General features: G+C 54.4%; 1 protein-coding gene across 6 annotated transcripts in view; it reads right to left on the reverse strand.

Moving 5' to 3' along the window:
• Positions 1–26816, reverse strand: part of JARID2 (jumonji and AT-rich interaction domain containing 2) — a 253610-nt gene that overhangs the window by 6600 nt on the left and 220194 nt on the right. For all 6 annotated transcript variants that reach the window (XM_019742971.3, XM_074335194.2, XM_074335195.2 and 3 more), the window contains 10 exons: positions 19860–20934; positions 16207–16709; positions 13146–13238; positions 10191–10309; positions 10032–10102; positions 9054–9168; positions 6069–6174; positions 4827–5009; positions 4185–4315; positions 3010–3193 (listed from right to left, as the gene is read on the reverse strand). In XM_019742971.3, the coding sequence (XP_019598530.3) occupies positions 3010–3193; positions 4185–4315; positions 4827–5009; positions 6069–6174; positions 9054–9168; positions 10032–10102; positions 10191–10309; positions 13146–13238; positions 16207–16709; positions 19860–20934 (2580 nt within the window). The remainder of the gene's footprint in view (positions 1–3009; positions 3194–4184; positions 4316–4826; positions 5010–6068; positions 6175–9053; positions 9169–10031; positions 10103–10190; positions 10310–13145; positions 13239–16206; positions 16710–19859; positions 20935–26816) is intronic.

A 26816-nucleotide genomic window follows, 5' to 3' on the forward strand; every position in this document is an offset into this window, starting at 1 on the left:
CTCTGAGAGGTTCTAATCTTCATTAGAAGATTGGACACTTGTTTATAAGCTCTCACATTCTAAGCGCTTCTGAGACGTTTTGTTCCCCGACGACCCAGAAGAGGTGTCAGAATGGCTCTGGATCGGTGCACGGGACACACCCAGGACATCTCAGCAGCTCTGTCAGTCCAGCTGGTTCCATGGGAGCTGTGCCCGCACACCACTGGGGGGGGGTCCAGTGCCTCTGTCCAAACTCACCCGAAACTCCACCCATCACAGTTCTTAATGCTCTGCAACCCAGGCAGGCCCCTCGTGCCACCCCCAGCAAAGCCTCCAGCTGTGTGTGAGTGCGCCCGGCGGGCCTCAGGACCACACCAAGCGTGTGCGGGCAGCGTGACCTGCCAGACACGCAGCATGGGTGGAGCTGGACCGAAGGGCAGGGAGAAAGGATGGCTGCCTGGTGTGTGGGGCTTATCCCCCCACCCTGACTTCTAGTTCTGTTCATATGATGTAATTTAAAGGGTGGGGGGTATGCTGCCTTAAGCCACAAGAGGTTCACAGGCCTTTTCATAAAGATTTAGGGGACAGACCTAAGATTCCTGACTTCAGTGTTTGTAAGCAAAAATGAGAACACAAACTGTAGGCATAAGGAAACGACAATTACTGGCAGAAACACATCACCTTTTACAGACACCTGGGGCTAGGGACAGGAATGGACAAAATATGAAACCTAGTCAACAAAACTACACAAACTTACTAGAAATGCAAGCACTGAAGATTGTAACTATAACTAAAACCTCAAGGTTTACCTATGGATTTGGGATATATGCTTTATGAAAAAACATTCAGGCTGATAAAAAATGCCAGGTGACAATTCTCAAGGTACAACTTTCTGTAGAACAGCTTCTAAAAACCAGCCCACATGCTGCTGTCCTCAGAACCATGGGAACAGACCACTGCCACACATGGAAGTCAGCGGATTTCATACTCACGGGAAATAACATGATTGTTCTTTCCCACGGGAATAATTCCATCCGGCACAAGAGGGACAGACCCACCCAATCTATAGGGACCCCAGTGAGACTGGGTTAGGGCCCACCTTAATATTAGGCCTCATTTGAACTTAACTGCCTCCAAATACAGTCACATTCTGAGGGCTGGGGGACACGAATGGGGGGGGGGGACACACAAGGACACCACCCTTCAGCCTTCTCATCTCAGATAATCCATCCTTGACAGACACACAAAAGAAAACAGATTTCAATGTTCCAGATGCCAGTCTGAAGAACTTTCTTTTCCTTTCATTTAACTGTAAACTTTTCTTCCCCTGCTTCATTTCTAGGCCCTAAAATTACAGGTACTAACTTTAAAGATACATCCACTTTATAAAATGCATTACAACTGAAAAAAGAGGAATGGACACAGAACTACACAGCCTTTATCAATGATGTTTACACAGCTGTTTAAGGTCTGAAGAAATGCTTATGGCTCTTTTGTTTTAAAAGACAGCATGTTTCTTGATTATATATTTTAAAAATATACATGTGGGAAAAGAAGGCTAGCTAGAAGAAAATATTTAAATTGGGCTGCGTGGTTGTTATGGACTGTTATTAACACATCCACCGCCACCCCCTCACCCCCAATTCATAGGCTGAAGTCCTAACTCCAGTACCTCAGAATGTGACTGTATTTAGAGACAGACCTTTAAAGAAGAGATTAAAGTAAGTAAGGTCGTAAGGGTGGGATCTAGTCCAATATGACTTGTGTCCTTACAAGAAGAGATTAAGACATAAACACACACAGCGGGAAGACCCAGTGGGGACACAGGGAGACGCTGGCCAAGTAGAGGGGCTCAGGAACCAACCCTACGAGCGCCTGCATCTTCAACTTCTAGCATCTCCAACTGTGGGGACATAAATGTCTGATGCTAAGCGACCCAGCCTGTGGGTCTTGTTCCAGCGGCCTGAGCAGAGTAATGCAGCAGTTTCTCCCATTCTTTCAGCTTTCTGACCCCTCAGACGTTACAAAGGGCACCTGACTCAACCAGGGGCGTGATTCCTCTTTGCCGGGCAGCTGGGTGGGGGCCGGGCAGACAGGCGGCGGGACCAGGAAGAAAGTCAGATGTAGACATACTCGCTGCTCTGTGCTTCGGTGCTGCGTGAGCCTGGTGCTGTCACATGTGGGTCAGGTGGGACACGTGCCATGCCGGTGGGGCATGCACTTACTATCTAAGCTGCTCTTTCTGGAGGAAGAATCCACATGGGTGGGGAGGGCGCCACGGCACTGGAGGCCACGAGTGCCGGACTGAGGCCTGTGGGGTGGGGAGAGCCCTGAGTGGGAGCTGGGACACCCAGAGCTGTGTCAGGGCAGCTATGCAGAGGGAGGCGAGGCGAGCGCTCCACCAGCCCGCTGACCCCCGAGCCCTCCAGCCTGGGACCGGGCGGGGTGGTAATGTCTACATAATCACAGAAGGCTGAGTCTGGCTGGGGCGTCATGATGGCCTCGGGGCACTGTGGGGGCAACCCCGAAAGCAGACGGGCTGGACTGGACAGCACTTGCAGACAGAGAGGCAGGAGGAAAAGCTGGCCCAGGGGGGCGAGAGAACAGAGCCACCAACAGGCGGCCTGGACACCTGAGGTCACTCTGACCGGAGGCTGAAGGCTGGAAACGGGAGAGGAGGAGGAACATTTGTTCTAACTAAAGACAGACTTCCGAGTTCTCCAGGGCAATGAGCTCAGTCACGTAGCTGGACAGAAATGGGAAAAGAGCCAAGGACAGAGATGGGGTCCCGTGTCTCCTCTCCTCTGGGCAGCAGAGTGGGGGAGGCCCGCTTTCCTGTAGACCTGTAGCTGCAGGTGAGGACGGAGACCCCGTGGGAGCAGGATGGACAGAGCAGAGCCCACCCCAGGCCCACAGCGGCCCAAGGACGGGGCTTCCGACAGGCCTCCTGGCGCGGGAAGCCCCCTCCACCAGGTGGGCCGCAGGCTGGGGGCACACAAGGTGGGAGGTGTGAAGGGGGGGCAGGCTCACCATGGACAGGTAGCACAAGTGCTGGCAGATCTGACACCGCCTCTCCGAGGTCTCTAGCTGCAGCCACTTTCGAGGCTTTTTCTTGCCGTCCGCCACGGTGCTGCCGCTGTCATGGCTGCCGTAGCGGGCAGAGGAGTGGAGGCCGGCCTCGAACAGCTGCCTCCGCTGCCGCAGCTCCGTATCCCTGTCCAGACACAACAGAAGAGCCGGCCCGTCAGGAGGCTGGGTGCAGTGGCCTGGCCGGTCCCCTCGCCACCAGAAGGAACACGCCGCACCCCAGCCAACTGACCCCTAATTTGGGTGCACCCTCCTGTCAGGGGAGGGCCGGTGAGACGTACACACTCTTTCCCAAGGCCCCCAGCTGGGGACCCATGTTCTTTAGTCAAAAGGTCAGACACCCCCCGGCTTCCGAGACTGTTCTGTGACTGGGCTCTGCCTACAGTTAACGCGGGCGAGACAGCAGGGCGCATGGCAAACCCCTCAGAGCTACGTAAGGGGTGCCCTGCCCTTCATGCCGAGCCAAGAATGGATGTGACCAACTATTTGCCGGTATCGTCATCAAAGGTTCGACCGACACGAGTCGAAATCCATGTGCTGTCCTTCAGCACTACCGGGTCTCCCCCCTGGAAGGGAGAGATCGCGAGGCTACATGGTGGGAAAAGAGAAGAGGGTTACACAGGAAGCCAAGCAAACAGTCACACTTCTCTTCAATTTCTGCCCTGATCTGCTCCAACCGTGGGAGAGCTCCTTCGATGGCTGCGGGATGAAAGCCGGGTACGGGCCTCGGGCTGGGGGACCAGCGGGCCACACGCAGGCGCCAGGTGTGCGGCAGCTGACAGGGGCTCCGGGGGCCTCTCCATACCCGCCCCAACCCCTAGAAATGAAGCCTCGGCTGCCATGTCCTCCCTGGCAGCGTGCAGCGGGGGTCAGCGCCCACCTCCCGGGCATTCCCACAGAGCCGTTTGCATCAGCACATCAGGAAATTCTGACTCCAAACATCCAACACAAAGACAGAAGGGGAAACTTAAATCAACAAAAATAAACCACACCCAAAAGTCTTCGCCCACCTGGCCAGCACAGGAGGGCCCTGCCATTCTGAGTGGCGGCCGCACCCCCGCAGGGCCCGGCACTCCGGCCGCTGTCCTAGGGTTTTCAGAACCCGAGGGCTACGTTACCTGAGCTCATCCAGAAGGGCCGAGATGGTACTGAGAGTGGGGCCGTTTTCCTTTTTTGCTTCCGCTTGTGCAATCTGGTAGAGTAACTTCTCCATGGAAAATGGCTTAGCTATATGGCGACGCTTCATTTCCTGAAAGAGGTGACCCACATCCCTTTAGGGTACATTTTCATTCCCAAGCAGGTGTCAAGGTTTTTCTTTATTGGGCAGGGGATGCTATCAGAATGTTCAAATTTTAAGTTTCATTTGGTTTCAAAGCAACTGAACATCATACAACGATCTTATGAGCAAGGCACCAGACACCGGGAAAAGCCATCGCTGGACGCTGCCAGCCACAAGGCACGAGCTACAACTTGAAAATGGGTGGAGACTTTCTGCCCCTGGTAAGTGTTTACCCTAAGTACCTTGAGTGTTACAGTGGGCCAGCAGCGGGGCTCACTCTTTCCTGATACAAATAAACCGCTAATAGCTCCCCTCCCCTAAAGCACCCCTGTCGCTTCTCAGAGGTGTCAGAGGCATTTCCTAAATTCAACATATCTGACAACAGACAGGCAGGCACAGGGAGGGAGGTGTGTGCATCCATGCCTGCTGCGTCCATGCCTGCTGCAGCCACACCACAGGCGGTGCTGGGCTCACCGCCTACCTTGGCCGTCTCGAAGCCCATGCTTGTCCACTGGGTGGTGGCAAAGTGCACGGTCTCAGAGACGCTGTAGCCGCAGCACACTTTGGACACAAAGGATCCTGGGAAGCAGACGACGAACTGGCCACTCTGCTGCACGGTCCTGTGCACCTTGATCCCCTCTTTGCACAGCACCTCTGGGGAGATCTGGGAAGACAGGCCAGGGCTGACACGCGCTCCCCGTGGGCTGCCCTGCCGGCCACTCTCGCGACCACGGTCAGTCCCCCACTTGCCCCTCCACTGCTCCTGGGGTCCCTTCTGTGAAAGCCCTGAGAACCAGCCTCCCTCCCAGCAGCTGTGTTAACATGCACACCTGTCCTCCAGGTGGGGCATGAGGACTTAAAGAAGGACCCATGAGGAGACAGGTTGTTTGGTTTTGAAGATCTGCTGTTTTTACTTTAGAAAATAAAGATACCTAATTCCTAAAATAACAAGAAGGAGTATCTAAACTGATAACTGGCACAAGAGTGAGAAGAGTCACCCAGGCCTGTGACAGCCCTGCCCGCTACACTGGAGCCCTCCTGCCCCAGCACTGCCAGGGGTAGAAAATGGGCTCAGTTCCCACCACCAGCAGGGCCGCTGGCCTGTCTCCAGAGTCAGGCAGAGCCACAGGGGTACAAGCTGGGGGCCTTTCAGACCTGTACCCACAGAGGGGCTGCTGCTCAGCTTCTCTGAGCCAGGCTGGCGGACCCAGCAGAGACATGAGACCCAGGTAGGGGTGAGCAGTGGCCAGAGAGGCCCTGAGCTTAAGTGTCAGAACATAGCTCAGGGCTAAAAAGACTCCCAGGAACTCACAAGTCCTATGACTTTCTGGAAATGGGCTCAGATGCCTTTGTGCTTCCCTTTGTAAGATCAAGTGTTTCTGATCCACGGCCCAGCCACCCAGGTACCCAGGAGGTGGGAATGGCAGCACCAACAGACCCCAGAGCACCCACCCAAACCCAGGACCCAGCCTCCCCACGGACCCCGTCTCCGTGCAGGAAACAAGCCCTGAAATGAATTCAAAGGCCACACGTGCACGAGCCCGACACCCTATGCGATCTGAGGAAGACACTTGTTCAGTTTGGATCGCTCCCTCGAGGATTTCCTTTGTGTTGTCCTCTTTGCCTCTGAAAGGCGGGTCAGCTAGGACGGTGACTTGGTGAGACAGCTCTGGCCTCCCCCCCGCCCACGTCCCGGGGTCCCGGCGCCAGGCAGCAGCTGTACCATGACGTTGCTTTCCAGCATCTGCAGCCCGGGGGTCCCGTTGGCCTGCAGCAGCGTGTGGACCACGTCCTCGAGCTTGTTCTCCTCCTCAGCAGGAATGCAATACCTGGGTAGTTGGACACAAGGAGAAAGTGGACTTGATAAGGACCCTCTGCCTGGAGCACGTGCTGGGCCCATCCGTCCTCCTCCCTCAGAAAGGAGCAAACACGGCCTGGAAAGCGGCTTTGGGTGCAGGAGAGGAACCGATCCTGGGACGGGCGAGATGCCTGGCTGGGTGACGGCGCCACGTTCCCAGGCCCACGCCCCCGCACTCGCAGGGCAGCACCGCCGCGACCGCCCAGCACAGCCAAACTGCACGTTCATCTTTATGCAGATCTGACCTACACGAGCCAAAAAGCCTTCAAACCAAAAGCAGATGTTTAAATCCCCTATAAATCAGATCCAGAAACATGTACAGACTCAGTTAGCTTCTCCTGAGTGCTCCAAAGCTGCGTCTTATCACCGGGTTGGCATGTGGCACTTCCCTGTGAGAGGAGGCACTGCAGGAGCAGGACTCGGTGAGGGCTACACAGTCCCCTCAGCTGCCAGCCCAGGCCACCTCATGAGTGCCGGGCCCAGATCTGCCTCCTTCGTCCCACAGAGATGAGGGCTGGTGAGCCGGGAAACGTAAAAGAACCCCTCAGTTCTCCGAATACAGAGAAGGTCAGGAAAGGAGTCCAGCCTGACCACGCACTGCCTAGCGGCCAGCACTCAGGCTGACACGGCAGCAGCTGTGAAATGGGCGCACGGCCCATCCCAGGGACCCAGGCTCTGCTCCCGAGGCAGCTGCACGTGCCAGAACCCAGCCAGCCCGTTAGCAGCAGGCAAAGCACAACCAACGCCCACAGGCCGGGGGTCAGGCAAACTGAGTGAGCAAGGGGAGCCCTGGAGTGAGTCAGGCTCAGGACAGTGCAGGCCCCTCTGGCTGGAGCTAAGGAGCCAACAGGGAAGACGAGAAGGAGAGAAGATTGAAGATGCAGGCAGACCTCAGCTGACCGAAGAATCTGGAACCTCTCACTGCAATCACGGGGCGTGGAGGAACTATCGTTGGTGTCCCAAGGACACACTTGTCATCTACAAACACGGGAAATCCTGGTGCCAGGCTGCCGGCGTGCACACAGCAGGTGTTCCAGGCCTCGAGGACCCCCCTTCTGTCTCCCCGCCCAGCAGGGCCCACCTTCCGTTCCCAGCGTCCGTCCTGACAGGACCTCAGGATACCAGAGCACATGAAGCCACTGACCACCAGTGACAATCAGAGCAGGCCGTGATGCTGCACTTCTCATCACGCTCGACAGCCCGCCCCGCCCCAGCGCCCGGTTCCAAACGTGCACCTCCCCACGGCCCAGTGGGACGGCCGCGCCGCCTCTCTCAGCTGAGCTAAGGTGTCTGTGATGAAATCCTCCAGTCGGAGGCCAAACCCTGGTTTCGGCTGCCGCACTGAAGTGGTTCTTTTACTGCTGACATTATTTCAGTGCCAACGTATTCTGTTACTGATTTGTGAGTTAAATCCAGGGTTTCTAACCAAAATCACATGTCTTAAAAAAAACCACAACCATGAATTTCTGTGATCACGTCCCAGCCTCTGCTTTACTCTCCATCAGTGAGGGGCAGGGAATGGTCTTCAGGAGCCCACAGACTCCATTTCCCTGCCTCTAACCCAGCCGTTATTTCACCCCATCAGCCTGCTGGCTGTGGCTCCCATTCCACCACTCTCTGATGAAAGAACCAAGGCTCTGAGGGGTCTCTTCAGGTGTCCTGGCTCAGGTCGCAGGCCTGGTGCGACTCCATAACCCGCAAGCCAGGCCCGGTGCTGCCCACAGAAGCTTCTCCAGGGAACAGCACGGAGGGAACAGTGGCTCCCGGTGGGGGACGCCACAGACTCTCCCGTCAAAGCAGCTGCTCGTGCCCCGAATGAGAAGCGTCTCGCTGTCCTCTCTCAGCTGTGTGGTCTGCACGTATCTGCCTGTTTCTCTCGGCCCCCAGGGCCAGCAGCCACTCCCAGAAGACCAATGCCAGGGCGCTGAAGACCACCTTCCCCCACACACAGGCCCTCACCGCTCGCTGAGATGGGGCCGGGAAGGAGGCCGTCGTAATGCGGAGATGGCTGCAGACCCGGGCTCCTGGGAGCGAGAATGTTAGTTCTAAGACTTTGTTTATTTTAATAAAAGACGCCTAATCACTCCATTAGGACAATAAACACAGTTAGTGTGGGATGAATGTGGTGCTGGTAGAATGTCAGACGACAAGACATCTGATTATTTGCAGTAATTTCCCATCTGCCACCGTAAACAAAGGAAGCAGAAAGCTAGCATGGATCAGGCCGGTTGGGGCTGACAGTTCGGCTCACAGGTGGGTCCCGACACCGAATGCTTTCCACGGAACAGACACACGTGTGCAGGGGAAGCAGCACGTGCGTGTGGACACAGCAGGAACTACACTTCCCAGCACACCTCCTTTCCCCACAGCTGGGGGCAGGTAGGACACACTGACCTGGAGGCTGAAAACGAGCGCTCAGATGAGGCGAGAGAGAGAATGGTTTACACGGGTTAGGAGAAGGCTCACAACATGGTCGCCACAGGGCAACTTTTGGTGACACTCCTAATGTTAACTATCCCTAATATGAAACAAACTCTTGGAAAGAACAACAAAGAATACCCCACAAGGAAAATCGAAGGTGGGCAACTGACAAAAGGATCATAAGTGACCTATGAGCACATGAAAAGTGCCCGACATCAGAGCAAAGTAAAACACTCTGCTATCTCAAACCCCTCTCACGGAGGTGGGGAACCCCAGGCTGAGACACTATGACAGGGAACACGGGACAGACTCAGAAAAGCAAGCTCTCCAAGGCCGTCAGCCACTAGCCCGCGGGAGCTGCTGTGAAGGCGCCCCCACACCTCAGCCGCAGCCCCTTTTCCCCCAGGCCGCCCGGGGCCAGGCACTTACCAGATGCAGTCAGCACCAGTGTGTAAGTAGTCAATGTAGGGAAGGTGGTTTTGGTCTCGAGACCAGCATGAGGTAGAAAAGACCATGCCGATGTTTAGCCAGGGGATTGTCACTCCTACAACACAAAGGGAAAACAGCGTTCTGAAGGGCGGCAGCACTGTCTCAGAGTGACAGCCATCAGACATCGCTTTGTTCTCCCCACATGAGAAAGGAAGAAATGGGATTCAAAACCAGACAGACAATTGTATTGTTTAATAAAACAATAAATTATTTTCTTTATTGTTTAATAAAATTGTGCTTATCTTTTAAGATAAGCACAATCTCATTTATTAAACTAGAAGGTCCTTCCTCTTTCTGCTGCCACACAGAAGCGAAGCCAAGATGGGCACTGCTGCCAGCCAGTAAAAGCATCTTAATGCGTAAGCTGGGCAGCAAGATGCCCCATGGAACGTGACCATGACGACCGTTGGCAAGTCACCCACCAGCAGCCATGGGCTGAGGCAGAGAACGGGTGCCACTTGCTGTTTGGAGAGAGAGGACAGGAGGCATCGCCTCCCGCAGGCTGTGGAGGGTCCCAGGCCTTCTCCAGGGTCCCAGCCCTCAGTGACACCAGCCCCAGGACACCTGGCTTTCCTGAAGTTCTGCATAGAATTTATCACCTAGGAGCCTGCAGCAGCCCTAAGGGGCCACACCTGTAGCTTTAACAATACCTATTTCAAGGTGAAAAGTTGGCCACTAAGCATCAGCCCTGCTTCTAGAAGCTGTGCTCTGCTTCACCTTTCCACATTTTTACGGACTTCCATTATGATCCTATTTCTCTCTTTTCTACAAATCAGTGTTTAATATATGCATATATTCTGCACCATCACCCCCACCCTTTTCCAGCTCTGCCTAGGAGTTCCCAGGGTGCTGACACGCATTCTTTAAGCTGCTGAGGCAAGAGCATCATGACCCTGGAGGCAGCGGCCGCATCCTTACCAGGCACAGCACCGAGGTGACGCAGGATGGACCCTGTGTTATTGGGGAGGACGGTGAGGTTCCACCCATGCCTGCAGAGGAAAGCAGAGGGACGTCACAGACTGGCAGGGAGGGACACCATCGGGTTCCTGGGACGTGGACAAGAGAACCCAACCTTACCTTGAAAATGGTTCTGATTTCCCCACTGGGAACCCGCTGCCGTGCGTGTTGGTGTCCACCTTGCCGCAGTGCACTGCCACATGGCAATCCTTCTCTTCCACCAGCCTCCAGTACTCTTGCTGTGGGCAGAGGAAGGGGCAGTCAGCACCTCCGCTGTGCCACAGCCACAGAGCACATGTCAACTCAACAGCACGGGGACGGAATGCACGATGAAGGAGCCCATCACAGGCCAGCCGCCCCGAGCGCAGGGTCGCAAGGCAGTGTCCGGATCACCTCTGCAGGCAGATCCAAAAGGGACTCCAGCAGACACCTGGCAGCTGATGTGTGAAAGCATCCACGTCCTCACGGACCAGCAAAGGGGGTGCATCCACACAGCGGAACACTGTTCCGCCTCCAAAGGCAGGACATTCGGACACAGGCTACACCATGGACGAACCCTGAGGACATTACGCTCAGTGAAATAAAGCGGACACAAAATGATTCCACGTAGGAGGTACCTACAGTAGTTAGATTCACGGGCACTGAAAGTAGGATGGCAGCTGCCAGGGGCATGAGGGAGGTGGAAATGGGGAGTTATTGCAAAATGGGTTGAGAGTTTCAATTTTGCAAGATAAACAGCATTGCGGACGTGGATGACCAATCAACAATATGAACGTACTTATACACTGAACTGTACACTTAAAGAGTTAAGATGGTACATTTTAAGGTTATGTATATTCTATCACAATAAAAAAATCATTCACATGAAGGAGGGGCGCAATGCTGAGGAGGAGGCTGAGGACGCCCCACCGTCATCTTTAGATTGTAATGAGCAGCCTCCAGATCCAGCGTCTCCACAGACACGCGCCTCGCTCACTGCACTAAGCAGCCGCCCCCCCCTCTGCGGAGCGGGCAGCACCGGCCGCGTGAGGACGTGAGCAGTAAAGACCGTGTGCAGCCAGGCTGTCATCCCCCAGCCAACTGACTCGGGGCGGGGGGTGGCTACACTGGCCGATTTAAAAAGCTTTCCAGGGGACCTGACGAGTCCCACTCAGGAGTGTGTGCTAACAGGTGAGCAGTTCCTGGCTTGCCTTTAGGTGACTGGCCCCCACTCACAGGTACTTTTTCATTTTGTTTCCAATCATCATTCCAGAAGCACAGCATCACCTTCCCCAACCTTGGCAAAGCCCACTGAGCTGGACCACCTTTAGAGGTGGAAGCCTCACCAATAACCACTCGACGCCACAAAGGGCCACTCAGCTCACACCGGTGCTGCCGGCGATGCCACCACACTGTGTGACGTCGACAGAGAGGGGCCAGCCCGGGGATGTGCAAAGGCCCTAAGCCAAGAATAAATTCAACATCACTGTACGCCTGGATTCCTGAAACACATTTCGTTGAACGTAAAGAACGAAGAAGCAACAGTCTGGTTGTGGGGACTGGTCACAGTCCCAGCCCTGCCACCCATGCAGGAGACTGACTGACAGCAACCTGTGGCAGATTAATGCAGACATGGGGGGGAGAGGGCCCCACTGCTAAGTGGGGGTCACTCCAGTTGCTGAGCACCAGCCAAGAGGAAGGCCCCGCCTTCTGGGAAAGACCCAGAAGCTAGACAGCCTCAGACAGAAAGTTTGGATTTTACCAAATCTGCCCCGTGTGTTCAAACATTCTGTAACTGCTAAAGCAAAGGCCGGACTTTCAAAGAGGATGAAATCCCTAGTAGGAAACTAAAATGGGCCGAGCTCTCCTGGTGCTGCGGACAGTGACGAGCCCCCCCACCCCCCCACCCCCCGAGGATGGGAACTTGCTACAAAGGCCTCTTTATCCAGAGTCACATTCCTTTCCTCTGATGTCTCCCCACAAATGCCAGGATCGCTCTGGAAGTCACTGATGGCCACACGTGTCCCAGAGTCAGGGCCGGCTGACACCGGGTGATGGAATGAGGCTCTGGCAGGGCTGAGGCCACGCGGGTGCTAGATGGCGGCACTGGGCACAGAGCCGGCTGGGGCACCCTATGCACACAGCAGAGCGAGGGCCGCTGGGAAACAGGCCTGAGCACCAGGGAGGGGCCTCCTGGGCTTCTGGTGGTGACTATCAGCGGTGTGACACCATGTGGCACCGATGGACGTGGCCACATGTCCTGGTTTGGCCAGGACTGTCCTGCAAGTGCCAGTCCCAGGTAACTGGCCAGATCAGCATGGCTGCCCCCTAGTGGTTGGCCTGGGTTTTATCCAGAAGAGGTGGCATTCGTCCCTGAGAACGCAAGCCGTGGTCTGAGGCCTGTGACACATCCAAAGACAAGCCTGCGGTCCACAGCGCCAGCTCCCCGCCAGCAGCTGCCCCTCACCAGCAACAGGAGTTTGGTTTCATTCCCTGACAGGGACCGAGTGCTGCTGAGGCCCCCCCGATGGTGGCCTCTGGAAGTTCACACCGGCTCAGCAGGGCCCCAGCCAGGGGAGGCACACAAACGATCTGGTCTCTGTCCTGGGCACCTCACACGAAACTCCCGCTAATGGGTCTGGGCATGGAGGTGCACACTCGCTTCCCAGCCTCACACGGACTCAAAGAGCAGACTTGGCAGATGCACAAAAATGGCCATCTGCCAATCCCACTCAATAAAAAACAGGGGAGAAGGAAAAGCACAACTACGGTTTCAAGGGATTCCAAACATTCTCCTGCATAACAGGCACACACAGGCCGAGAGAGAAGAGGCCAGCTGGGGGGACGCCCGGAGCGCACCCTGGCCTCTGCGCCTCTCAGCCTCTGCTTCGGGGTAAGTCAGGGACAAGCTGAGCAGGCTTAACTCTCTTCCTCAGACTTTTCTATTTTTTCACTGAACAAGCTTAGATTCACTGGAGTGACAACTGTTGGCGACCCCCAGTCCACAGAAGACAAGTCAACCACTCGAGTCCCCTCAGGCCATCAGGCCCCAGGAAGGACCCAGCACGCAGGGGCGGGCGGGCTCAGCTCACTCACCTCAATTTCAGCTGGTGCGGGCTCCTTGCTGAAGCACATGTTCATGATGTTTCTTGCTGTTCGATAAAAAGTTGTTAAAGAAACAGACCGTCCCTGGAAAGGAAACAGAACCAGAAGAGTGCAGCATGAGCAACAAAGCTGAGCCTTAACCCCCATCAGGCCACCTGAGATGGGCGCCTCCCTGCAGCTGTGGGCCAGTTTGTGTCCTGAGCTAACAAGCAGGGAAGGCAGGAAAATACTCTCCGCTCAGTGCCAGCAAAGGGAGACGAAGACACACCGCTGTCACGGCCCTGGGTGAACAGACACAGACGCGGCATCCGGTGGGGAGGGCCCGCATGCCCAGGGCTCTTTGACAGCCGGGGCACAGGTGAAGCCATAGGTACACTCCAGGGAGCGCTGTTTCAAAGGCAGCTTTTACTTCCTGGAGAAATGGGTGCCCAGTGGCATGGGAGGCAGGCTTCCTCAGTTTCCCCAGGGGAGGGGGACTGACAGCAAGGGGCCAGGGATAGAGGGCGCTGACGGACGGAACTTAGGGTGACTTCTCGTCCCCAAGGGTCCTCGTCACGTGAAAACCGGCCTGACGAGCAACCTCACCCGTGGATCTGAGGAGACGGGTAACCTGGTCGCTGCTGCCACAGAAGCCACTTGTCCCCCTTGCACCTCCCCTGGGTGACTTTAGGTGCCGGACATCCTGCCCTCCGTCGCCCTTTCCTAGTAACATTCAAAGTGAAGTGATCTGCTCACTTTTACCCATCAGCTTCCTCTTCTGGTTTGGGAAGATCCTGTTTTTAACCTCTCCTGCAGAATATGTTTTGTTCTGAGACACACTTGTAAGATTCATGCCTTTCCCTCTTTTTTGACCAGGCACATCTACCCCTTAGTTGCAGAAATACACATCGAGCACCTACTGTGTGTGTATTAAGCCTAGTTGGAGGGGCTGCAGATAGAGCAGTTCTCCAACTGATCACACTCTCTGGCCGTGCGGGGCTCCCGTTCAGCCCGGGGACACAACCCTTAAACACGGAAGGAAGAGCCGTGAGGAGGCAGTACGTGCACTGAGCCAGGAGCAGAGGGACACGAGTGGCAGGGAAGGTGGCTTTTACCCGAGCTGCTCAGGGAAGGTTTCCCTAATGAGGTGGCTTTGCAGCAGCCCCATTAGCAGCTCTAGAGTGCGAGGCCCATTCTCCTTGCTTTTGGAAGGACAGTCAGAGCAGGCGGTGTGAAGACTCTCGCACTGGCTTTTCAGCTTTATCAGTGACTCCACGGGGTTCTAACTCAAAAATGCTCTGGCACAGTTCCAAACTTCTGACAGTCTGTTCATTACGAAATAGAACCTGACTACTAGAGGGACCCGATTTTGCGCAAAGGCGGACGGCCCATAACGTGAGAAGGTGACACCCAGCGCGCCAGTCGGTGGCCGTGGGTGCTGAGACACCTCGAGGGCGGGAAGCTCGTCTCGGCACACGGCTGCCACGGCCCTCGCTGTGGCCATCGGACTCGGATAGGTTTTCACGGTGAAATCTAAAAATACCCTTTACAAAGCATGTTTTCAAAAAAATTCTTGCTTGGATCCAACTCAACTCTCATAAAATTGGCCTTCGTAAATTAAAAAAGTAACAAAAGTACAAAATATCTCATTTCATGAGTTGGCTATTCAGAGTCACAAGATTTAATGAGTGGTTTCAACTGAGGAGGGCTGCTCAGGGGAACATGCAGAAAACACACCCAAAGTACTCCTGAGTTTCCAGTCCACAGGCCACTTTCTCCCTTTTCATAAAATATTTAAAACGTGAAACAGGAGGTGGCCACGCGCAGGCTGCAGGAAGCCATTTCCCGCCCCTGCCACCTCTGCAAGGCATCGTGGGAGGATGACATGGGGACGCTGAACCCTTTCTGGGTCTCATAATAGAAACAGTTCCAGGCAGACAGGGTACCTCTCTCTTTCCTGAAAGGCGTGCAAGGGCTAAAGCCCAGTAGCAGAGTAAGAAGTGGGGCGGAGGGGAGCCAGAGGTGTGACTTCTGGGAATGGATTCAGAAAGGACAGAGGAAAAACAAAAAACAAGTCCCAGGCTCCCTGCGTGTCTGTGATGCATCAGGTATTAGAAGTCCACACGGATTTACCAGGCAGGCACCGGCCAGGGCCTGCCTCCCGGTGGCTACGGGAACCTGAGGAGTGTGGCTGGGGGGCGGCGATAACCCACAGATTTTCCCACCAGCCGAACACAACTGCAGGCTCGTCGGGAGGCAAGCACGGCTGCAGGTGAGGACCGCCAGGACCCACCACACAACTGCCTCCTGGTAAACCCAGAACGGGGGGCCCCTGAGGGCCCGCCCATATGCCCCTCAAAGCCCGGGAAATCCAGCAGAGGCCACTCTTAGCTCTGCCCAGGTGTCCTGGCCACCCTGCCTGGGGAGCGACGTGGCTCAGGCCTGGTTTAAGAATCAGCCAAACAGGAGGCCACATGCAGTCTCCACTGCTGAACTGAGGCAAGGGGGCTGATGCTGCGACAAGACGTGGCAGAACTGGGAAAACACGCTGTGCATTTCCTGCTGCCGGGCTCTGCCTCCCTCCTCCCTCCGCAGTTTTTGTGGTGAGATGTACGGCGATAACTCTATCAAGGCTTCTCTCCATCTGGCCAAGTGGGGCTGGGGGGGGCGGTGGGCTGTGCCAAAAATAAGTAAGGCAGCAAAGAAAACCAGTGCTGGAGGCCACAGAGGCTCTGCTCCTTCTGTTTCCGAGAACCCCCAGCCCTGACTGGGCAGCTCCCGTCCTCCAGGCTGAAATGGCGGTCCCCAAGGGGCCAGCTCGGAATTGTGGGCAGAGAAACTGCTTCAGCAGCGTGGGCAGTGCGGCCCGGCACACGGGCGTGCACTCGGCCTGTGCTCACAGCCGACAGGGGAAGTGAGGGCGGCCGCAGCGGGCAGACGCCCGAGGCCTGTGTGCCGACCCCCGGGCTTCCCACAGGCTACAGAGTTTCTCGGGGAGCGCGGTCCAGGCCGTCGGGATCCCCCGAGCCAACCCGCAGCCAGCCCCTCCCGGCTCCAGGCCCGAGGGTCCTACCTTATAGATACACTTGTGGAAGTCGCTGAGCACGCCTCTGTCCTCGTCCTCTTCTTTCACCACCTCCTTTTCCTGAGCAAAGAGCCGCCGCCGGCCCGTCTTGAGCGGGGCCTGGCCCACCTCCTTCAGCTTGCTTCGGAAGCCGTTCCTGTGGGCCACGCCGTGGATGAGCCCGTTCTTGGGCTCGAAGCGGGGCAGGGGGTGGAACTTGTTGTAGTCGTGCTCCGTGTGGCCCTCCAGGGGCCCCTTCCGCTTCTCCAGGATCTCTTTCTCCATCAGCACCTCCTTCTCCAGCCGCCGGTGCTCCTCGGGGGACAGGGAGTCGTAGGACAGCAGGTACTGGCAGTAGGCCTCCTGCAGCTTGGCCAGCCGGTCCTGGGCCGTTTTGGGGATGCGCAGCATGTCCGCTAGTTTGTTCCATTTTTTGAGGTCAGTCACTTGCTGCATGCCACCCATCTCGTTAATCAGCCGGAAAAAGCAGGCCAGGTCGAGCTCACAGCCTCCTGGGACAGTGAGGGGAGAAAATGCACCGACAGTTGGTGAAAAGGACCAGGGTAGGCCATGGGTGCCCATATGTGCCAGGACACCGCCAGGCTCCGGGGTCAGAAGAGCCAATAATCATTTCTGGCCCTCAGGGAGCTCAGTCTATAGAAACGGACGTTAAGACAACGTGGGGCACTACAGGGATAAATAAAGCCAACTGAGGCCGGGGAACGATGGAGGCTACTGCTGTAGGTGGGATCGTCAGGGAAGAGGGGACACTTAGGCAGGGGCTTGAATGGCAGAGCTGGCCGTGCAGACCCGTGGGGAGGAACATCCAGTGTCCCCTCAGACAGGGCCAGCATGCACTGACGCACGGCCTTTTAACAACCAGGAGGCAGAGACATGGAGACAGGAGCAGGGGCCCATCCCTGGGGAGGGGCGGGGAGGGTGGGGGTGGGGTTGTGCATTCGGCTGCACCCGTGTCCCAGCATCACCTGGGACAGCTGTGACGTCAGGAATTGCACACATGCCGGCTGTGTTGTCAGTCTCAATTCCCCTTCTAACACCCTCCGACATGTGAGCCCCTGAGGTTGCTTATTTTCAATCCCACTGGATTTCTAGGGTGATGGGCAATATTCAGGTGAGGGCACCCGGCAGGCTGTCTGTCCTTCAAACCCTCCCTCCCATCGCCCATCACAGAGGGGCTGCTTATCTCAGAAGGACACAGGGGCTAGTTTTCACTCCATTCCTTGATCAAATTACAGAATTGTACAGATGCATGTCCACTCAAATACGTTAGAATGTTTGCACAGTGACTATCTAGATGGGACCCGGGAAAGCAGCCTCCCTATGGCCAATAAAGGAGGGAAAATCTTCCAGAATAACCATCCACTGGCTACCAGGAGGTAAATGCACAAGAAAACGTTAGGGGAGCAAAGTAAGGAAGTTTTTCGTCTTTGGAGGGTGAGGGATAGATTCAGGAAAGCAGCAGGACTGTTGCCGAACTCTGACAGCGGCCTAAGAGCAGCCTCAGGGCCGAGGGCTGGCGGTGCATCGAGGCACCACCAGATGTGAGCCTGGACCACTTCGGGCAGATTGCAAATAAGACCAGGGGTGGGTGTGCAGTAGCCTGAATGCCATTTGCTCTGCTTGGCAGGATGCTGGATTCAGTTGTTTGTGGACAAGGGAGCAACCTCGGTGAAGAGACTCGCCCCGACATCAGCCAGACTCTGCGCCTCACTCTGGTCTGTCTCAGAAGACCCCCCAGGGCTGGCAGCAGTGGAGAGTGAACAAGCGACCCCAACGTGCCCTGGTGGCTCGATCACAGGTGTCACTAGAGGGGAGGCCAGCCATACTTTCTCATTTTTCTCTAAGCTCTTGCAAATCCATTGTTTCACGGCCTCACCTGCCATGATCAGCCCGTTCCCAAGGCCACCAGGCTACTAACTGGCAAAGCGCCTTCCTTACCCACGTCCACACTGACCCTACTCTCTGCAGCACAGCAGCGCCCCAAGGGGCTCGTCTGTGTTTCGTAGACTACTAAGTCCCTTGTACCTCAAGATGGCTGAGCTCAGACGGCCCAAGGCCTCTATTGGTAATAGACCAGGTCAGCACCCGTTTTCCGGACAGTGGCAATGCTTTACGCTTCCAGACAATAACAAAAAGCATGAACTCACACAGCCCATGGACACGCCTACTTGGCTTCTGCTGCTACAGAAGGAGTCAAGGTTAAAGAAATCCTACTGGGAACAAAAGGTCGCTGGCTGTTATCATGACACCACCTGAATACACCACCTATCCCTAAAAGACCCACCGCTCCCTGGGGGGTGAGGGGCTGGGGGTGACTCGGGACATTCCACTAATGCCATCTCCCCCCATGGCCTGAGTACACACAGGGTGCAGCCACCACCAAGCTCCGGAGATATTCTCACAGGCTCAGCTTATTGCCACAGCCCTGTGTCACTGTCTCTCACGTGCCATCCCTGACAGGAGACTACAAACCAAGAATTCTTTCAAATTAAATGATTCTCACTCAGGCATTAGGCCTGGCGGGCACCTGCTGAGAGGAATAATGAAACCTCCATCTCACAAGGAACTCCGTCTTATTGCCAATGCTTGACACTTAAATGACTGCTAAATGTCTCCTTTCCTTCCAGCCTTTGAAAAATCAGGACCTCCAAAATGGAGGCAGGAATGCCCCCGGTTTCGTTTCGTGAATCTAGATCTGAAAGGGAAGTGAGCGGTCCCCACAGGAAACCCCACTACACAGAGCCCACTCATCCCTGACAGCGAGCTAACCCAAGAGGTGCAAGATCCAGGTCAGAAGTGGGCCAGGAACTCCCGGGGAGCTGTGCGTGGGCTCTGCGGGAGCCCCGGGTCTCGGGGCTGGGATGTGCGCTCACTGGGCGTCACCGCGCTGATCTGGGCAGCAGTCCCGGCCACAGCTGTGCTTGTTCCCTGACCTGTGGGCTCCACAAGGCCAAGCTGGTCACCAAAGAAACAGAACCTCAAGTAAACTGAGAATGAAGAGACAAAGATCAGACAGAAGAAGAAATGGGCTCAGCTCAACGGGAGCTTGCGGGTTGAAGCCCGTCCCCTAAATACTCACATGTTGGATCCCAACCCCCAGTGCCTCAGAATGAGACCATACTTGGACATAAAGTCCTAAAAGAGGCAGTTAAAATGTGGGGGTCCCAACACATACGCCGGGTGTCCTTCTAACGAAAGGAAGAGACACGAGCAGCACACACACACACACAGGAAGAGCCAAGCGAGGACACAGGGAGAAGACGGCCGTCTATACATCAGCCAAGCAGAGCGGCTGCAGGAGAAACCATCCCTGCCAGCCAACTTGATGTCGACCTCCCAGACTCCAGAACTGAGAGATGACAACTTCCTGTTGTTTAAGCCCCCCATTCTGTGGTGCTTCGTAAAGGCAGCCCAGCCGAGGATGGCACGGGGCAGCATGCCCATTTCCCCAGACACTGCTCTGGCCCCGGCGGGGAGGCCCTGCACTGCCGCTGCAGGGGAAAGCCCAGACCTGGAGGCCAGCCCTTCTCTGCACAAATGCCCAGCACCTGGAGCAAACGGGTTCAGCCTCCTCAGCACGGAGCAGCGCATCCGCAGGTGAAAGAGGAGAGAAACTGGGCTCCCAGGACGGGGGCGCTTACCTATGAGCGGGAGCTCGTCCATGGTGATGCCCTGAGATCTGAGGTGCTTCTTGATGCAGGCCAGCCGCTGCACGTTGGGGCCCCAGCGCCGGCCTAGCTTGTGGATGTGCTGGATCTGCGTGACGAACCGCATCTCGTCGTTGAGCTTGCACTCGGGCCGCCAGTCCGGAGGGGGGATGACCCTGCACATGCCGTACTTCTCCACCTGAGGGCGCACCGACTCGATGTAGACGAGCGGGTCGTGGAACTCCTTGGCCGACGGCCTGAGCACGGGGATCTCGTCCATGGCCGCCCACCCGGCCCGGCTGATCCCCTTCTCGGGCTTGGCCGCTGCCTCGTGCGGCTTGTGCAAGGGCTCCGATTGCGAGGTAGAACGATTTTCACAGGAGGCGCCGTCCGCCTTGCCGTGTGCTTGTCTGCCCGGCGTGCTCCTCCCAGCCGCGGCCCGCTTCGGCCGGTTCCTCTCCAAGCTCCGCTCGGGCACTTCCTTCTTCACGTGTCCGTTCAGCAGAGCCCTCTCTGTGGGGGCTGGGGCTGGGGCTGGGGTCGGGGTAGGCGCTGGGGCCGGAGCAGGGGCCGCCTTCCTGCCAGGGGCTTCGGCAGAGCTGACCGCCCCTTTCATCTTCTTGGGGGGTGACTGTGGCTTTTCCGCCTGGTGTGCCTCTTCCAGTCTCCTCTTGGAATTCCGCAGCCCCTCCCGCAGCTGCCGCCCCCCCACCTCCTTAGTGCATGACTTTGGGTTCAACCTGCCACTGACCTTGAGGCCATTGACGGCGGGCCCGGTGGACTTGGACGCCCCCCCGAGGGATAGCACCTGTTTGCGGGTTTTTGCATTGCTACTTTCAGTTTTCCCTGAGATTGTGTGGTTGACAGCTGAGCTGGGCTTGTGGTGATTGGGTTTGGTTTCCTTGACCAGTTCTCTCTTGGCTTTGGTGTATGTGACAGTCCCCTTCGTCACCGTTGCAGTGTACTTCACAGTTTTGGACGGTGAAGGTCTGATTTCGCGCATCTTTTTGGCACTGGTTGCACTTGTACCCAGAGATGACATTCGAGTGACTCCATTTACCTTCGAAACCTGGGAGGCAGCAGGAGAAGCAGAGGGGGAGAAAAGCAGAATTAGTACCTGCTGAGAAGGTGACCTCCACTCACTGGTAACTAAACAGAGAAGAGACGTGGGCTACCAGCCAAGGCAAATAAAATACACAGCCACGAACCAAACTCTGAGGTGCTCAGTTTCAAAACCTCTGCACAACTCGACACCTATCCTTCTGCACAAAAACATGCAGCCTGACAGGGTGTTGCCCAGCACGGTTTCCTGGTGTGTTTTAACATGCATGTGTGTCCCCAAGGTTCCAGGAAATCCGGTATTTCGTGAGGACCGCTCCACATGCCCGTCAACCACCTGTCACAGGTTAATAACGTATACCATAATAACATAGCAAGATCCTAGCCATTTGAGGGACGGGGATATATACAGTTGACCCTTGGCAACACGGGGATTAGGGGTGCGTTTTAAATCCCCCCAAAAATACTGTTTTCAATTAATGGTTGGTTGAATCCCTGGATGCAAACCTGGGAATATGGCGGGCCTGTAACAGCATGCCCTCAGAATTTTAAAATCTACGTGCTAAAAAAAGAACGCAACAAAAATACTATGGGAAGAAAAGAATAGCAGCGCTAGTAGTTCAGCTGCGATGCAAGTTCCAGGCCAAGCCCGGGGGTGGCTGCCCGCCCTCTGATCTGTCCCGACGTCATGACGTCACAGTTGAGGCCGTGCCCCACGCGGCGCCTGCTGGGCATCGGGAGGCACACCTCGCCTTCCATGCAGCACAGCACGCCCGACCCTCTTCTGCACAGGGGGTCCCAATTTCCACCCCTCAACACGCTTTCACATTCAGTTCCACGGGAACTGCGTAGACAAGCATATGCTGCAAAGGCTGCCTTACACTCGGACACCACAGTAATCTTGTGACACATAAACGCCACCCTCATTTATATAAAGAAACCAGAGTGACATGGGTGGACACCAGAAATGCATTAATGTCCGCAGAAGGGTGTAGGGCCCGCCACAGGAGCTGCTGCTGGGCTGGCTGGTTTGCGGGGGATGTCGCATCACAACTCTGCCCCTCAGGGGCCTCTGACAAGCCCTTTAACATCTTGGGTATCAAGCTCTCATCTGCAACATGAGGTAAAAAACGAACTCCTCGGTTACATTAACACTGCTACCTCCCAAAGAGGCAGACTAAAACTTGAAGTTACTGGGAAACACAGCAGAAACAGCCCTCTTTTCTCACCAAAAAACCCCAAGAAGAAGGTGACAGGGTAAAGGGAGCCTGTACTCCCGACTCAGGAGGGCTGACCAGCCAAGGTCATGCAAAAGCACCTCCCTCCCTCCTTGTGCCAGCTGCGACCTGAAGCAGTTTCCTCACCACCCAGGGCCACCATGGGCTGTGCAGCTGCCCCGCCACGGGGTCAGGCTCCCAGAGGACGGAACCACTCCACTACGCCCAGGTCTAGCCCAGGGGTATGCAGTCCGCTTACGTGTGGAACAAACACAGAAGCAAAAATCAAACTTTCCCTCAGGTATCGAACCAGTGGTCGTCAGAACCCCAGAAGGGCTTGTCAGAGCACACCACTGAGCCCCATCCCGTTTCCAATCCAGTAGGTCTGGGATGGACCTGAGAATCTGCATTTGTAATGAGGTCCCAGCTGATGATGAAGTTGATATGGGGAGATACCACTGAAGCAAACTATCAGTATAAGGTTCTGAAAACAGAAAAAGGAAAGAAGCCACCAAGACCCATATTTACTTGTATGTCACCAATTATACACAGTCCAATCAAAGCCACAAATTCTTGGTATGAGACTGTGTTCCATGAGCCAACATGGGGCATTTAGTGAACCAGGTTTCCGGTGAGCCGGCCTTGACTTCTAGACTCAGTGAGGACGCGGGCCCCACTGGAGGCGGAAGGGAAGGCCCAGGAATTACAGTCTGGATCCTCTACCACTCACCACCCTACAAAGAAGCAGGACTGACAGGATCAGGTGGGAAAGAGAGGGTCTGACATTAAAAAATAAATAAATAAAAAACTAGCAACATGGTGACAACAAATTAAAAATAAATTTATAAAACCAGAGATGGGGCAAAGATAAATTTCCCACAGCCAGTACCACTAATTTGGAATACGAGGTATGGTGAGGAATGAAAATATCTAATTTTTAATCGTTCTTTCAGATCCTCCCATTGACTAAAACCAAAACAAACCATTTAGAAAAACAAAAGCAACAGTCTAATCCTGGTGTAGCTCATTCTGAGAGATGCTTCCACCATCAAGACACTAGAAGAGCCTTGGGGAGGGAGCCAGTGTCTTCAGAGCAGGGCTACAATTCCCAGGAAGTGAAGACAAAGCCCCACAGGCCCTCCATCTTCCATTAGCCATTTAGAGTAAACCTGTTCCAACTCTCCACCCAATTCACAGTCAAGCGGACTGCACAGTAGGCTTTAATCTCTTCTAGAAAATGAGGCATTGCCAGTGAAAAGGCCGACCATGGACGGTGCTGAACGCCATCTCCTCCTCAGTCATTACATCGGGCAGAAGTTTGGGTTCAGTGCTTCTCACACCTGGGACCCCTAAGAATCCCTGTGGGAGGCTAAAAACAAAGCTGATTCCAGTCTCTATAGCCCCACTCTATTCTGATTTAATCAGTGAGGAGAGAGAAAAGGGACTAGTGTTTGCAAGCCCGTGCAGATGGCTCAGTGGTCCCACAACTCACAAGATTCTACCACAGAAAAGAGTGCAGGGCCCTGGGGTCCATCCAGTGCAGCTTCTCAGGGGCACCTGACCTCCAGCTGGCTAGGTTACAGGAACGGCATGCCATTTTCAATAGCAAAAGGACCACCTTCTGTCAATTTAAAAATGGCTTATTGCCAACATGTGCAGCAAACGACCTTGTTCTCTCAGAAGAACGCGTTACTGTATTCGCTTTCTTCCTCACTGTGGTAACAGTGATCTTCACAAGTGTCCACCCAAATCTTATATTTGCACGTCTACATTACAAGCTTGAAGACTCAGTGTATCCCCATCAGAACATTGTATTTTAATTTAGAGAGAAATAAATTACGAAGACAGGTCAGGGCATGTTTTGTTGACCATATTCTTTCTTCTTACCCCACGCCCAGTGTGCCTGTGTTTCGTGCCTACCCAGGCATCAGTCTGTCCAACCAGCTGTGCCATGTGTCAGAAAGGTAGGGACAAAACAAACCAATGATCCAGGACCCACTTGTCAACACACACATGCCTATTCCTTGGCCTTGTGGTTGTTTCTAGAGGTGCACTGTTCAACTGGTACCAGAGAAAACAAAGGAATGGAAGAAGGCATGGTTTTCCCTTGCCACCGAGGTCTGTCCCCACCCACTGCCTTATTAAACAGAACCAAACACGATAGCCAGGGCCAGCTCTCCACACAGGGTGCTCACACTGAGCACATGAGACACGTCATTTCCAACCACTGGGGATTCACACGAAGCTGGCTATGGCAGAACCCTCCAACGTGCAATGAAAAGACTGCTTAGCTGAACAACTTCAACTCTTCAAGTAGCTCTTTCTCTCAGATCTGGTATGGATTTCCAACCTCGCACCCCACTTCCCCCAACTCTCACGCAGGTCTTCAGGGAGTGGGGTGTCTGCAGCTTGTTCTTCTTGGCCCACCACCACCCACCCGTTCCCTGTAGCTCAGGTTAGCCCACGCACACAGCCGTGAGGTTTTATTGCAACCAGCCCTAGTCAAAGAAACTGTCCCCGGTTCAATGAGATTCAGTTGTCAATCTCTTATTTCTCACTAGAGGGAGCCATTGAGCCGGGTGCCTCTGCCCATCCTTTCAGAACTGAGGAGCAGCTAGAGAGCTCAAGAGAAAAATCATCTGTTGGTTGGCAATAGTCCCCTTGGGCTTTAAAACTTGAATTAAAAAAACAAAGGAGCCTAAAATAAGCAGAACTCTCCTGGGCAGGCTGTGAGTTATAGAAGGGGAGGGAAAGCCTGCTGGAGAAAGACCCAATTTAATGAGCAGTAGGGCAAGGCAGACGTTTTGCCCCAGTCTCGGGAAAAGCTGGGTTCTCGTAGCAGTCTCTAAATCTTTTTATAACACCTGCTCCCACAAGCGGCAACTTCACTGAGTCACAAATACCACTCGACAAACACATGCAATTCAAACTACAAGCCTAACTTCATGAGAAACACAATAAAACAAACATTATTACAGCTAAGGTGGGTCTCTGACATTTCTCTCCCTGGATGCTACTATTTCATTGTGCAGAACTGTGTAAGAATATTTCTAATTCTTTAGTCTGCACGGAGCTTAAAACCCCACTCTGAAGCTTATGAGGCTAGGACTTTGCAGCAACCCCTGTACATTTTCACATGAAAACCTTTCCTCTGAAGGTAGCAGAGCGTGTCTAACGGAGGCCCAGGCGAGTTGTTAAGTTTCTTCTTCACACTACACTCCAGCCTCAGCACCAGTAAGCACAGAGGTGACCTGAGCGCTCAGCCCAGCCTAACACCCACGTCCTGGCTGACCAACAGCACATTTCTGTACAAATAAAAACTTCCTCGGGGCAGCCAGTTAGCTCAGTTGGTTAGAGCGCGATGCTCTTAACAACAAGGTTATCGGTTCGATCCCTGCATGGCCCACTGTGAGGTGTGCCCTCCACAACTAAATAGAAACAACTATTTGACTTGGAGCTGATGGGTCCTGGAAAAACACACTTAAAATAAATAAAAGTTTAAAAAAAAAACCTGCCTCATGACTCCCTTGGAAAACCAACACTTCAAAACCCCATCTAGGTATAAGCTCGTCTTACCATTCTAAATTTCTTACTTTTTACTGCATTTAAACCCAAGTACTGTTTTAAGGAAACAAAAAAATAGATTTCACTCCTTTCTCAGACACCTACCACACAATCAAACCATCACACAGGGGAGCCCCTGCCCCCCACCCCGACAATCGCAGGGCTGTTACGTACGTGTGTGCATCACAGCATCACGACAGGTAGCACGTCTGGTGTGAGAAAAGCCAGAGGGCTGGCAAAGCCCCTCGCACTAAGAAAAAGGCATAGGTGAAGTGCATGTTCAAAGATCTAAGTCTTGGGGTCTGGGGCCTGAGAACTACATGGCACAGGGTCAGGTAATTGGGACAAGGGCTCTCTATTAGGTCGGTGCAAAAGTAACTGTGGTTTAAAGGGTTAAAAATAACTACAAAAACGCAATTACTTTTGCACCAACTGAATAGTAAAAACCGTGCGTGATCACGTGATGCCGGGGTAAACGGGACAAGGTCACTTCTCAGCAGCACCCCGAACACTGCGTCCCGGCACCTGCCCACCTACGCACGCTTCACACAGTCATGTGTGTCCTTCTCTTCTTGGCTAATATAAAAACATTAATCAGAGCTGAAATTAAACATCGGAGTACCCTTTGGACCTCTATCTTGTAAGCAGTTGAAAAGATGCAAGGTCAGACTCTAATTTGCATCTGGCAGTTACAAAAGGATCTACCATTTGCTTGTATTGACCTTATTTTCACAGTACTTAACTAATGGAATTTGACGGTTTCAAAATTATCCTTTCATTTCTCACACTATCCCTGTGAGAGGAGTTGACATGACTGGCTCCAAAAGAAAGGTTACTCAGTATCACATCTTAAGTCTCAGGAGAGGTCACAGCCAGAGTTACACTACAACTGGGAGCCCTGGGCCACCCCATCTGAGCTGATGGGGCTTGGGGAGAGGGGGCAGAAGGGAGGGGTGATGGGAGGAAGCGCTGGAATGCCTGCACTGTCACACCCACCTGCAAAGACGCTACCTGAACCAAGAAAGCACCTGCACTTACCCAGGTCTCTCCAACTCCAAGGCCACACATGCAGCCACCGAGCAGGGGGATCCAGGGCAAGGGTACATTCTGC

Source organism: Rhinolophus sinicus, chromosome 14 (assembly GCF_057876585.1).
Source record: "Rhinolophus sinicus isolate RSI-liver-muscle chromosome 14, RSI-T2T, whole genome shotgun sequence".
Taxonomy (NCBI): domain Eukaryota; kingdom Metazoa; phylum Chordata; class Mammalia; order Chiroptera; family Rhinolophidae; genus Rhinolophus; species Rhinolophus sinicus.